This window comes from Equus przewalskii, chromosome 19, assembly GCF_037783145.1.
Source record: "Equus przewalskii isolate Varuska chromosome 19, EquPr2, whole genome shotgun sequence".
Taxonomy (NCBI): domain Eukaryota; kingdom Metazoa; phylum Chordata; class Mammalia; order Perissodactyla; family Equidae; genus Equus; species Equus przewalskii.
Window position 1 is genome coordinate 50526979 of NC_091849.1, and position 14947 is coordinate 50541925.

The window sequence follows — 14947 nt, forward strand, 5'->3', positions numbered from 1 at the left end:
GGGGGGTTATGCTCCCTTCCCTGACTCTCACACTGCACCTCATACACACAAGGACAGCAATGACACTGTCACCTCCCTGAGGACTCTTGGCTCCGCGATGGCAGAATCTTCACCTTTTCATCTTTTATCCTGGCCCCGAGAACAGTGCTTGGCAGAAAGCAGATGCTCAGTCTAAGTCTGGCTGAGTGAATAAACAAGAGACACAGAGGCGGGCAGAAAGGAGCAATGCCCTCTATCAGGGAAGAGGGCCAGGGAAGCGTTCTGAGCAGGTGGTCTCTGTGCGACATCAGAGGTAGGCACTGAAGGAGAAGTAGGAGTAAGACAGGGGCAAAGAGAAGATGGGGGCGGGGGGATGCATGAACAAAAGCAGGGAGGCAGGAAAGAGGAGGGAATATTCAGGAACCACAGGTGTGTGGTTTGCCATGAGGGTCAGGGCAGAGGCGGGGCCTGAGTGAGGAGCAGAGGAGGTGGAGGACAAAGGCTGGTCAGGTTTCGGAGGAGCCTTGAAGGCTGTGGTAAGCAGCTCAGACTCCAGGTGGGCACCATGGCAGGCGTGTAAGTAAGGGAGACCCACAATGGACTCCTTGTTTGAGGCCAAGCAGTGGCAGCTGTGTGGAAGAAGGACCAGAGGGCAGACAAGACAAGAGGCTGAGGACCAAGTTAGGACCCACTGTTACATTTCAGGTGAGAGATGTCAAGGGTCTGAGCTAAGGCCACAGAGCAGTAAGGGCAAGGGGGCCATGGGGACAATTCAGGAGGTAAAACTGACGGGACTTAGGGAGCAGATGTGGGGGACGAGGTAAGGGAGAAGTGACGACTGTGGGTTTTTGTTTTCTTTCCATCTTCTGGAGACAATGTAAACTACAGTCACTCATGGGGGTACAGGGTGTTTAACGAAATCGTGGGGGGATCACCAACAGGCCTTGGTAGGAAGACCCCCAGGTGTTCAACTAGGGAACTAGAAATGAGACCGTGGGAAAATCTCATTGCATGTTTCCAGGGGTCTGGCGAAGGTTTAGAGATAGAACGCACATGACGGATCAGCTAGGCCTCATTTTGTCAAGCTCACTTCACAGAATTATTTACTGACACCCGCCAGGTCTTCCCTGACAAATATGGGCAGACTCAGTACAGACGGAGGGCTGGAGAACTCGGTGAGGGAAGCTACACACAGGCCACGCCCACATTCCCCGGTCTGCCAATCAACGCCCCATGTGCCTCCCGCCACCACCTATCCCTAGAAAAGCCTCCCCAAAAGAAGTGTGTGTCCCACCTCCCTCCACCAACCCCACCTCAAACACTGGAACAAAACCAGCTTCCTTAGGTAAGGCCACAGAACTCGAATGCAAGCCTCTTCACGGCTTCTTTAGCTAAAAAAAATAAAAGGTGGAGGAAAAAGATGTTCCATGCAGCTGAAACCCTACTTTTAAAAAATCAGAAATCACATGAGATGCAAAACTACCTTTTTAATAAGTCCAAAGGACACTTCAGTGATAAAGTCATGCAAAGGCAACACAAGACAGAAAAACAGAATGACAGTCATGTTCAAGGGCAGCCCCGCATCGCCGTGCGCCTCGAGTTACAACCAGATCTGAGGAGAAGCTGTTTCTCTCTCCCAGCTCTAACTGTCCTCGCCTGCCCCACACAACAGCCCAGCCACTTGAGTGTCCACAGAGCGCATGTGGAAGGAGAGCTGGGAGGGAGGGGCCCTGCCGTTCCAGGAGTCTCTGAATCCACACTAGAGAGTCCAGGTGTGGGGGTCCCGGGGAGGACTTCCTGGCTGGGGGTGGAGACTGAAATTTCGGGGGGCAGGGGGCAGTTCTCATGTGGATCAGAGCCACAGCCTTCTGACCAGACTGCTCATCTCCAATCTCACCCTCCGGGCAGTCTCCAGAGCTAACTCCTCATGTCAGTGTCCTGCCCAGAGCTCCTCAAAGGCTCCCCACTACCTCCAGGATAAAGTCTCAACTCCTTGGCATGACCTACAAGGCACTCCATGATCTGGTCCCTCCTCCCCTCTTTGCTCCACCTCCAGAGCATCCTAGGACACGAGCCAGATGCTCCACACCAGCCCCAGGCCCTCTTCACCTCTGTGCCTTCACAAGGATGAGCTGATCCCTCTGTCTAGTGCCCCCCCCATTCTGTTCTCTCCCTGGCCTTACCCAGCATCCACTCACCCCTATTGTGGGCTAGGAGCCCCTCCTCCATGTTCCCAAAGCACCCCTCTAGCAGACCGTTACTTAGTGAACACCACTGTGTGCTGGATACAGAAGACCAAGATGGCAGCTCAACTGGAGACTCATCATCAAGTACTTGTTTCCTTTTACCTGTCTCCCTTACTAGATGGTAAGGTTGTTCCCTGCAATTGGGGAATGTGTCCTTTTCCCGTGTTCCCAGCATCTAGAACAACGCCTCACACAAAAGCACTGTTCACTCAATGTCTGTAGAATGAAGGGGCAAGAGATTAGAACCAGCTTAGGCCAGACTCACATCCCTTGGGCCATGTAAGCAACGACCCCACCAGTGGGACCCAGAGACCAACAACGTTGGTCAAGTTACACTTCGCTACAAGCCGCAGGCTAACGGTGTGGTAAGTGTCCAATGACAATCTGACAAGGCCACAGCTGTCATGCCTGGAGTATCTGGACCCAAGAAGCTCAAGAACAGTAGCTGAGAAGCGTCTCCTTCTCCAAAAATGACCACAGTACAGCAAGTCGTGTCAACAAATACATTAGCCAGCTTCCATTTCAGATTTCAGTGTCTTGCACAGAGAAGGTGTATGTAATGAATGACTAAAAAAGAAAGAAAGAAAATTGAAACGCCAGGTAGTGAATAGTTTTGAATGAAGACGTTTCCCAGGGTGGATGATAAGAATGTCAAAAGTGTTTCTTTCACATTTCTTGATTAATAAAGAGCCCTGTATAGCAGACCAACTTTGCCTTTTATTTCAGTGCTATAAAACTGGCTTGCCAGAAATGTCTGGGGCTGAATCATTTTGCACAGTCAAATTTTCCATATTGCTAAAGATTTACGTATTGAAATTTTAATCACTGTGGATGGAAATCTTTCTAAAATCTTTCTGAGTATATTGCATATCCTCTACTTTTTCATGAAACTACTGGTAATCGTTATGATCAAGTACTGCACTAGTCTGTCATAATAACCTCAAAACTGACGGAAGCTGTTTGTTCTAAACGACATTCTAAACCACACCAGGTATTCATGTCCTTTTTTCATTTCTTATGACATTTTAGTATTTAATAATGGATAGGGGCCAGCCCCATGGCCGAGTGGTTAAGTTCACACATTCCACTTCGGCGGCCCAGGGTTTCACTGGTTGGGATCCTGGGTGCGGGCATGGTACGGCTCGTCAGGCCATGCTGATGCAGCACCCCACATGCCACAACTAGAAGGACCCATAGCTAAAATATACAACTATGTACTGGTGTTAGCTCAGGTGCCAATCTTAAAAAAAAAAACAGAAAATAATAATAATAATGATGATGGATAGCCCTCCCAGCTGTCAGCCACCCCCCCAACCCCAGCCACTTCTCCCATTTAACTTATTCTTTCTTCTGTCATCTTGGCAACCAGACAACCAAGCTTCACATAACTGTATGTAAAGCAAGTATAGGTAGGCTTTGAGCAATGGCCTGAGGGACCAGCCCAGGCATGGCGTACACAGCATCAGGGTGCCGTCCTGCAAGTGGAGGGCCATCAGTGGGCAGCTCTGGGACCTCCCCTGCATCCTCCTTCTCAGCTATGTTCCAAATGGATGGGGCAGCCACAAAGGGGAGTTCCACATAGTCGAGGTATCACCCTAACGCTTTTCAAATGTAACGACAACAATAGGCAACACGTACTGAGTTCTTAGCCCATACCAGATCTTCTTCTATGTGCCGTATTTGTATTAACAGAAATGTTAATCTAACATTTCTAATGCTCCCAATAACTCTATGACATATTACTATCCCATTTTACTGATGAGGAAACTGAGGCACAGAGATGTTAAATAATTTACCAAGATGACACTGCTAGGACACAGAAAACCAGAATACAAACTCAGGCAGTCAGCTCCCGGCCAGGACCTCAGCCGATGCAATCTCTGGCCTCTAACGGTCCCCTAACAGACCACACCACAAGGATCCCTTATTACGTATTACCACAAAAACAAAAAAACAAAAACTCAGAAAGCAAGTGTAGACCAGCACTACCCAAGAGAATTTTCTGAGATGATCAAAATGTTCTAGATCTGCCCTACCAAGCCCTTGAAACGCGGCTAGTGTGAATGAGGAATCGAATTTTTAATCTCATTTCATTTTAATGAATTTACATTTAAAAAGACAAACGTGGCTAGGAGTGACCTAACGGATGGCACAGGTGTAGACTAGTTTTGGTGAGTCAAATACTGTGCTATTTCAAACAGTACATATGATGGATAACTCCTACTTGAAACCAGACTTCAGAATAATGTAATTAGCACTGATGCCTCTCCTCACACCATCTTCTCACCCCAGTACTGTTTTTAACCCATTCTCATAACTTTGAGGAAGACAGCATGCCACGCCGTCAGAGTAACTGAGGAGGGCTTCCAAATGAAGTAGGAGCTTGTAGAAATAACGGTATTAGTCGGCCAGGCAAAACGGTAAGAGCACTGGTGGGGGGTGTGGGGTGGGGGGTGGCAGATCAGAGGTCAGGCTTCAGACACTAGGCTCACCCTATTGATCTGAAAAAAAAATAAGCCACAGATGAGTGAATCTGTGTATGCAATGAACATATCACTGAATATGAAAACACACTCAAGCCCAGGGCCCCAGACCACTTCAGAGGACTGGAATGATAAGACCTGACTCGACAGAGCAGAAGGCATGGGCCATTCTGTGCAGGGCAGTGACCTTTCCTTGCTCCTCCCAGGTCCCATGGTGGGCCTTGAAGACATCTTGTCTTGGCCCTGACGTGACAATCTTAAACCAAGCCTTCCCCCTACCCGCACCCCAGAAGATTCCTTTCTAATATATGGATTTTCTCCATCCCCACCACTGGTTCCACTAAGCTGTATTATCTGTCAAACCCAAATTTAGGCTAGAACCTGACTTCAACTCAAATAAGAAATGAAACCAAGATTAGAAATTGCACCACTAACCAAATGGAAGTGCAACTGTATTCTGACTAACCCTAAACCAATACGGCTGGGAGGATGTTGCCTCCTCCCCTCTCGTCCCAATTTCTGACTGGCAGCTTAAGTTTTATACACATTTTCCAGCCCTGTTCTGCATAACATGTTAAGAAGGCAAGACTGAGCCCGAGGACGGTTGACACCTTCAGGAAGCAAGGGGGGCCCAGGTCGGTGCTCGTGGGGGCCACACAGCTATTTAGTGGCAGAGCCCAGGAAAGAATCCGGGCCCCCAGGTCCTCACCCCTTCCACCACGCACCTCCTTTCCCAGGCCACAACTCACGCCTCCAGAACTCTGGAAGAGGAGCACGTGTTCACACTTCATGCCAAACCAGAGACCAAACTGCAACTAACAACAAAACAAATAAGCTATCGACCATTCCTTTCCACTTCCACATCGCTCTCCCAAACAAGAGTCACAAAATCCATACAAACAGGTTACTCCTTGCCCATCGAGGTCAAAAACTGACCCAGTCCAAAGCTAGGCTACAAATTAAACACCCTCTCAACTCCACAAGCGTTGGGTCTGAAAAGTTCAATTCTGCTCCAAGCTCCGAGGAATTCTCAGCAGGAAACCAGGCATTGTGAAGCGGGCCCTGCGATTTCCTGCAGGTCTCCAGGAGTTGCTGGAGGGAAAGGCCTGTTTATCCTGGGACTGCCCCTCCAGGTCAGGAGCCCCCAGGCTGCTCTGAACCTCCGGGAAAGGAACTGATAATACATCCCCATGCCGGGCACCTCTCCACCTAAAGCCACATTCTCACTGACTCTCAGCGCTGCCTTTTGGCAGATTCCGGCACTGCCGCAGGCACACAGAGCAGACTGCAAACACTTGCAGAGGGACTAGCAGGATCCTGGGCTCCTCAAAGCCAGGTGGGGTGGTCAACAGGGGAAGCAGGGGCATGTTTGCAAAAATTACATCTTTACGCTTTGTGGCAGGTAGACACACACTTCCCCCTACCCAAAAGCTACAGAAGTCTTCATAATGATGGTGGGTTGCCAAAAAGTCTCTTTTTAAAATTCTCTGTAAAAAGATTCTCCACACCTTTATAATAAAGATGAAGGAACAAATTGATTAAGCTAATAATACTCTGCCCTTGGAAAACTCGGGAGCTTTACTAAGAAACCCTCTCCCTACGGGGCAACTGAGGCTCCAAAGATTATGTCCTTCTCACCCCAGGTATAATCACTACCCCCACCAACCCAAAAGGAACATCACAGACCATGTTGGAGTTTGATGGCAAAAATCTTAAGAAACCATATCAAAGAGTTTTCCTTAACCTCAACCACAGTTTCAAGGAGTAATGGCCTCCTAGTGCTAGAACTCATACCTGCACACAAACACGTAAACACACACACACACCCCCCCACTGCCTTTGGTCAGCTCACTTATTCGTAAAGCTGTAAAGCACACGAGTACCAGCTGTGCCTCACAAGATGGCTAGGAGTGGCCACCACTCTCGCCCTTTGACTTCTGACAACCCCACCCTCAAGGTGTTAGGTCTCAGTTCAATAAAGCACCCCCTCCACCAATAGTAATGGCTGGAAGTTGAGGCCCCACAGTCTGTGAGCCTGGAAGACGCAGCTGCCACTTACATCAAGTGCAAGTTCTGCCTCCCATCCACAAATAGTCTATCAACTTTAAGCTACTGCACTGTGACCTCTGTGAGGACAGGGACCCAACCTTATTCAGCTGCATTCCCAGAGCTCACACAGGCACACAGCAGGCACTCAATAAACAGCTGCCAAATAAATGAGCACAGCACGCTTAAGAAAGACAGACCCATTTCAAGGCTTCTCCACATACACTGGCATCCAAAGGTAGCATCTAGAACTCCAGGGGGCAGATGTGTAGAAAATGCACTGGATTTGAGTCAGAAGATGTGGACTCAAGCCCCAAGTTTGCCAAAACTTCACTCCACTGTTCTGGAAAAATCTCCCAACCTCTAGGGCTCTTATTTTCCTCTCCTATAAACACAGTAGATGCCTTGAGGTTTCCCTTTAGCCCTTAAACTTGTAAACTGCAAAGAAAAGATGTGCCCTTGAGCTCCAGCCACAGTATTAACCTGATGGCGAGGGCAGTGACAATCTAACAGCCACAGGCAGCTCTTCTCACAGGTTTAACAGCAGGTAAAGCCTCTGTCCATTAGCCTGTGCTCACACGAGTCACACATTTGGGTCCCTTCCTACAAGGGAGATGCAAATTTCTATGATTGTTCCTGGCAGAAAAGCCTCCACGTGGAACAATGACCTGCAGACATTACTTCCAGGTAATAAACAGATGCCACTGAGACAAAGACAAATAAAACAGCCGGTGGCGGCATCCTGTAGACACCCTGTTCGTGGAAGCCCCGGGGCTGAGCCGTAATGTGAGCCAGACGGTGCTGAATTCTTATTTTGGCTCCGTCTCTAGCTCGGAGCGGATGGTCCTTGGCCAAGTCTCTCCTCTGGAAGCCAGGCTCTGGATGGGTATGACAACCCCCATAAACCATCCAGATTACAGGGTGAGGCGAGCGAGGCATTTCACAGATGGGACGTGCTGCCAACCCCTCCAGACGAGTGAGGGAAGCTGTCGAGAGGCAACGTGGCTCAGAGCAGCACCTCACCCGACCGTGGGCTCCCACAAACTTGCTGGAGGGCTCCAGAAGCCTCAGAGCCCCGCAACCCGCAATCTGGCTCCATTCCCTCTGCTGAAAAGCAAGGAAAGCCATGTGAACCGACATTGTCCAGAAGATCTGCTTGCAAAGCTCTTTAAACCACACAGTTAACTTGCAGTGTTAACCAGTTGTGACTAAGTTAGGTTTGGTTCTCTTCCACTGCGGGACATTTCAGACAGTGGAGGTAAAGCAGGCAAAGCCATAGACCGTGTACAGACACAGGTCTGCTCCTGAAATGAGAAGGGCTCTGACAGGAGCCACGTCAATAGTTTTACTGTCTTCTTTTGCTTTTTTTCCCCCTTCCTTAACCATTAGGTACCAACAGATACCAGATACACAGAGCTGGATAAAAAGGTTAAGAGATAGTATCAGCCAAGTTTCCCACCAAAGCCTGCTAATGGTGCTCTCGCTGATTAGAAAGCCCTGCTGTAGTTTGGGAACTCTAATCCCGTCTTATCAACCCTCTGGCTTCGTCATTTATCAGGGTGGGAACGAGAGGTACGTCAGCTGGGCCACAGAGTGATTTCTGGGGCCCCTACCACGATGGAGCAGATCAAAAAGGAGCTCATGCCTGCCAGAGGGAAGTCTGCACCATGGCAACACATGTTCCTCCACAAACAGCCAGGACTAAGGCGCTCTGTTGCGACCGGTCTGAACAGTGCCCCCAAGAAACGAGAGCTGGAGGGTTGAGACATCAGAGGGAGCGAGAGAAAAGTGGCCCCTACTTAGCTTGCAGCCGTTCCCTCCTCCACACAGCTGACACGGCAGCACAAGACTCGCCCATGTTCTAATACGATGGATGTCGAGGAGAAAACAGATGCTGTCCATTGAGCGCCTCCCTGGGGAAAGTGGGGCTCAACACAGAGCGATCACCCCCTTTGGAGAGCAGCCAGCCAGCACTGAGGAACCTGGGGAGAGGTCTCATGGCAAAACATGTCACATCTGAAAGGAAATACAGCGGGGGAGCCCAAGGAGCCAGTCTGATGGTGAACAGGTCCTCAGAGACCCTACAAAGAAGCCAGGAACAGTGGTCCTCAGCGTGGTTCTTGAGACCACAGATTAAGTGTCTGTGCGCCAGGCACAGTGTGGGGCATTTCTACAGGGATCAGTCTTCACCCTGCAGTTAGGCTTAAAACTCACTAACTGATCAACGCCACCTTTCTGCGTACGACATTTTTGCCAAGGAAAGGAACAGGGATAACCAATGCACCCTTACACCCTACAGGATAGGGTTATGCGTGAGGCTTGACCAGGAGAAAAACCAGCTCCAAATTTCTGCTCTGTTGTCAGATCACTGAGCAATGCGTGCAGAATCCAACCACAGAACAAGGGAACCCAAGAGACTAAAGGACCCTTCTCGGTTTCCCCTGACTAATTTCTCTAGAACTGATGGACCACGTGAGATGCTGGAGAGGAAGATGCATAAAGTCAGGAACTGTAAAAGCTAGTAAAGGAATGTCTTTAAAACCACATTAGAAGTTAGTGGAAGAGAGACAACCTGCATCCACAGATGCACATTTGTGCCGTTTACACACCTCTTTGTATTAACACAATCTCAGCAGAACTGTTTTGTAACACTAATATTAAGAGTCAGGACCAGCAGCTTCATTTCAGGCTACAGGTATGTCCGGAAGGATGTGAACTGGTGCCACGGAACCCAAGTACTCACAGGTTGTGACGCACTGGGATCCCATTGTATAAGCTGCCAACATATCATCCTGACAAGTCAATCACGGAGCCAGGAACAGGGAAGAAGGTAATTCCTGGAGAAAAGGCAGCTCTACCATATCTGCCTCCGAAACAATTAAAAAGCAAAAACCAGCCACTACCCAAAAACTCCTCTAGGTCCTAAACCCTCAAGTCATCACAGACCAAAGAGAAACCAAACCTACAAATGGGCCCAGAATTGTAGAAGCATTTCCTTGCTGCAAGCCAGCAGAGCCTTCCACGAGCTTTAAAACAAACAAAAAAGTTTCTGTCTCGAAAGGACATTTTAGAGGTAACGTATAATTGCTCCTGTCGGTTCGATGCTCCCCCTTTTATTCCTTCTCTGTTGGCTAATGAGAGTTTTCCTCTTCCCCTGCCCGTTTCAGTTTGAAACGTGGCACTGAATGGGACACTGGAGAGCGAAGAGAAAGGGGAGGGAGAAGGCTGCTTTCAAATCTGACACACATGCCCCAAACGGGCAACACACACATCGACTGGCCGCCCACACCCTGAAGGAAGGTCTGGCTGGGCTCCACCTAAGACAGGGCTGAAGGATAAACTGTGGAGGAGAAACTCCCCCTTGCACCACCTCTCCGGAAAGCAGAGTTAAGAAAGAGAAAGCTGGAAGGGAAGGAGGGGGAAAATAAAGCTCCACATTCCTGACATTTTTTAGCCAAGTGCTGTGGCCGCACAGAACAGCTCTATTCCAAACAGCCTGCGAGACGGAAAGAAAACCTGGGTCCAGGGAGAAGTATCTGGCCCCTGCCTTGGAAATGGGAGGAGGAACTTTAGGATGGCCCAAAACTAAACCAAAAGGAGGAGGGAGGGGCCCCCTTTCATGTGTGTTCCCAAAAGGAAGTGGTCCCAAGGGAAGGAATTTGGAGTCATCATCTCCCAGGGGACAGAACTGGAGTCCTGGGGTCCCTCAGGGGGAAACGAAAGCCCCTCTGAAGGCTGGCCAGCTGACGAGTGTGGCTTGAGGAAGGGGCACCAGTTAGGATGCAAGGGCTGTAGCTGCTTGGGGTGAGGGGAGAGGGCCCAATGAACAGGGCAGGGGACCCCGGACAGACAGACGGAGGAGTGGCCAGGAGAGTGGCTCTGTGTGGGAAGAATTCTAATGGAGCTTTCCTGACTCCCGCTTCTGAATGAAGGAATCCTAGCCCTGCCCAAGTTAGAAACCCAAGAGCCTGCCGGCCTCTCTCCTTGCCTCCCCCTTCCCTCTCCGCCTCCTTCTGTCCTCACTTCCAGGAAAAAGTGTGTTAAGTGCAGGACTGCCCCCCACATGCCTCCCTACACACACATACATACACACCACACCTCCAGGGAGAACCCAGAAGACCCCAAGTCATATCTAGTGAGTCCTGCGCTGGGTTAAGAAGCCCCTCCACCCCCAGCTTTCCTCCAACTGTGCAGGTGGCCACATGTGTTGCTCTGAGGTCTCCAGAAGTAACTGAGCTGTTTCTACTCTCATTCAGTAGGGAGGGCAGAACTCCAAAGGCCTGAGTTCCCACAAAATACCTATCTCTGTGGAGGGTCAATTGGTGGGTACAGACCAGGAGGACCTACTATGTGCCTAACACAGCAGAACACGTGTCCTTCATCAGAGAGGTTTGGGCACGGCCCTCTTTCTCCCACACCAGCACACATCACACCGACAATCCCACAACACGCATCTTGGAGAGGAGACAACCTGGTAAGCACGGCCACTGCAGGTCTAAGGCTCTTCAGGAGGAGGGAGCCTGCCGGCCTTCCAGCCAGCTCCCCCACACTCCCACTCCAGTCCCAGGAGGGGGAAGAGGGCAGGCAGTCGTTTTGGTTGTTTTTTCTACCTTGGGTCTTTATCTTCTGTCAGGTCCTGGGAGGAAGGGCTCCACGCACTTTTCAACTCCCACCAAGCTCCAAGTTTAACGCATCGGCCTTTCCAAAAGACTGGAGGAAGGGAGGGAGGGAGGGACCAAGCCCAAACACTAGGCAGCTCTTTCTGAGCAAAGATGAAGCAGGTACAGCCACAAACCTTAACAGATGCCAGAAGGGCAGCAGAGAGAGCCATAAGGCTGGGCAAGAGACTTCGCTGGCTGCGAGCGAGCGTGTGGCTGTGAGGTCTACAGCTGTCACGTGTGTCTTTCCAACCACACCCTCCAAGACTGGTGACACGGCACTGGGAGGCCTCTTAGAATGGAGGGCAGCAAACAGATACTGAGGGTGTTGGCTGGACAAAACTAACTCCTAGTTCGTTAAGCCTTTATGACGATCAATAATAACAAAGCAGGGGACAGTTTTCACATTTGTGGGATCTGTTGCGGCTTTTGTTGCTGACATGATCTCAGTTAAACCTTACAATAACGCTGTGGGGAAGACAGGTTTTACTAAACTCTTTAATGATGGGGAAACTGAGGCTGCAGTCAGTTTTTGCGTCAGACTAGTGACAGAGCAGGGCCTGGGACACAGGGCCAATCCTACTGACAAAGCCCTTTCAAAGGCACCCTGAGAGCTGTCTGGCTTCCAAGAAGGAAGACGGAGTGAAGAAAAGGGGCGCGCACAAAAGGTGCAGCGCAGACCCCGCTGCCAGTCCCAGGTCTACCTCCTACAGACCCTGCAGCCCAGCCAAGGACACGTTTGCACATCCAACTGACTGGGCCCCTGCAAGAATGCTGCCAGTTTGAGGGCAGCTGCACCAGCCAAGGAGGACCCTTGTCATCCTTGAGAGGAGACAGAGGGACACAAGGAGGAGCAATTAGCCAGGCTAGGAATCCTCCATCCCCAAGCAGTTCATAAATGGTTACAGCTTCCTAAGCCATCCCTGAGAACGCAGATAAGCAGCCCAACCAGAGGGAGGACAAGGCGTTACCTCCCAGGGGACCAGCTGAGAGTGAGGGGAGTGTCACTCACCTATCTCACTTTTGAGATAAGATATACCACAGCAAGCCCCATACCCAGTTTCCTCCAGTTCTTCCCATTTTGCATATCACGTTTTCTCGCTGGTTCTCCACAGTAGGGACTCCTTTCCATCGGCCCCCTTGGATCATGACCCCCTGTTCTCTGAGGCCCACACCAGCGCTGCTGTCGGGGAGACCCCATCCTCTTCCTCCACCCCGAGGCGACGGGAGAATCACCTTTCCCCCCAAAGCAGAGGGTATCCATGTCCCTCTCCTTGCCGCTGTACCGGGGAGAGCTCTGCGTCCACCACAGACGCCTCTAAAGGGACAGTCCACACAGTGATAAAGGGGATATGAAAACCGGCCTTCTGGGCAAGAGCGGAAAAAAAGGGAGGCAGGAGGACGGCCGAAGAGCACAGCTGGGTCGGGCTGGGGCCACACGTGAACACCCAGCCCGGCCCAGAGTGGAGGATGCAAAAGGCCCAGACAACCGGGCGGGAGGTGGAAAAGGGTCGGGGTCCTTCCCACTGGAAAAGCCCAGAAGACCTGGCAGCCACCGCTTGGGAGGAGAGTTGTGCAATGACTGCGGGTCTGGGAGTCTCCGGGCTTGGCTCCCGGACACCAGAAAGGAAACCCCAGTCGTTGGGCCAGGGTGGCAGCGCTGCGGTTGGTTCGAGGCCAGGCTGAGGATTCAGGGCTGCAGAGAGAGCGAGCTGCAGCGGACGGCGGCTGCCCAAGGGGGCGGCAGAGCGGGACCCGGCTGGCAGGGCGCGGAGCGGGGGCAGTGTCGGGGCTGACGAGGAGGCCAAAGGGGGGAGAGCGCACAAAGCCGGGACTGCACCTAACGTCCGAGGCAGCCAGGCGGCCCGGCTCCGACGAGGCCCCCGGGGACCTGCAGGGGTGAGGCAGGCGGGCGGCGCGCGCGAGGGCGCACTCCCCTCCCCAGCCTCGCTCACCTCGAACATCAGCCCGATGAGGACGCAGAGCACCAGGCAGAAGCCGATGTCCGCATGGTTGTGGATGACGAACTCCTGGCTGAAGAGCGGGTAACTTTTCGTCCTCCTGCGGAAAGCCATGGCAGCGGGCGCGCAGCGGCCGGCCGGGCCCGCACCCTGCGCTCTCCAGCCGCCGCGCAAACTTCTCCAGCCCCGGCCCGGTCCGCCCGCGCCGGCCCGCCGCCACTCGCCCGCTCGCCCGCCCGCCGGCCCAGCGCCCAACAACTTCTGGGGCCCGCCCCCTTCCTCCGCCCGCCCCGCCCCCGGCCCGCCGCCCGGAACCGCCCCCGGCCGCAGCCCCCTCCCCGCGCCGCCCTCGGCGCGCCGGGCCCGCAAGCCCCGCCCCCGCGCACTTAACCCTCGCGCCGCCGGGGCCGCGCGGGGGCGGGGCGCAGGGCGGGCGGGGCCGCGCGCGGCCGGGAGCCCCGAGCCCCGAGCCCCACGCCCCACCGCGTGCGCGCGCGCTGCGGCCGGGTCGCCTCCCGCGCCGAGGAAGCAGGCCGCGGGGCCGCCGCCCGGCCTGGCCCGGCCCGGACAGGAAGTGGGCCCGCGCTTCCACTCCTCGGCGTCCGCTCCTTCCTCTGCGGGAAGGAAGGGCCCGGGAGGCCGCGGCCGGCCGGGGCGGGGGTGGCCGGGCCGCCGGATCTTCCCGGGGCTTCGGGCGGTGGCTGGGGGGCCGGGAGCGGCGCAGGTTCGGGGGAGGGAGGGCGGCTGCAGGCGGCCTTGTCGCCGGCCACAGCGCCCTGCACGGCTGCGAAATGAATGGACGGCTCGCCGAGCATTGATGAGAGCTCCCATGGTTCGGATTGCTTGGCGTCTGCGGCAAACGAACAAAAAAGACCCTGCCCTGGGGGGGCCTGCGTTCCAAAGGGGGACTGGATGCGGGGCGCAGTTTAAATTAGTTTTACACGACTCACCCAATTGATCTAGCGGTGGCGGAATAAGCACTAGAAGAAGAAAGGGACGTTCTCATTGAAAGTTTCTGTTTAATATTAAGTTTTAAAAGTACTTCTGGAAAAGGACAAAACGTCTTTCAGTAAATTAATTTATCTTAGCAAATATTGGGTTTAATCCTACCAGTAATGAGGGAGTCGACTAATCATTTCTAGAGGTACAGAAATATGAAATGAACTACTTAATTCCCATTCCCTTTTTTATTAGGTCCGCAGTTATTTCTCTTTTAAGTAAATATGATTTCTTAAAAATGGCACAATGTGTGAAATGAGATTGAGACTGGACTTATTTGGAGTTCCTAGATAAATTTACTTCTTAAGTATCTTGACTGTTCAGTATTTAGCATACAATCTTTGGTCTTTAATTCCTTTATCTGACTCAAGGAAGTGGGAGAGTGATGCCTATGTTGGACTAAACCTCACTTAACTTCAAGACTGACCTTTCTTAAAGTTGGACCTTAGTTTTGTCAGGAATATAAAGATCAAGAACTCCGGAGCGTCTCAGTTTTCTGTCTGTGGAAACGTGTTCAGCTTTTCAAACTACAGCCACATCTATGCGTGGGAACCCTATGAAACTGGTTGCCTTAT

General features: G+C 52.1%; 1 protein-coding gene across 1 annotated transcript in view; it reads right to left on the reverse strand.

Moving 5' to 3' along the window:
- Positions 1-13666, reverse strand: part of TRAM2 (translocation associated membrane protein 2) — a 76338-nt gene extending 62672 nt beyond the window's left edge. Inside the window, exon 1 of the mRNA XM_070586225.1 lies at positions 13368-13666. Coding sequence (XP_070442326.1) covers positions 13368-13487 — 120 coding nt within the window. The 5' untranslated portion in view covers positions 13488-13666. The remainder of the gene's footprint in view (positions 1-13367) is intronic.
- Between the last annotated feature and the right edge of the window lie 1281 nt (positions 13667-14947).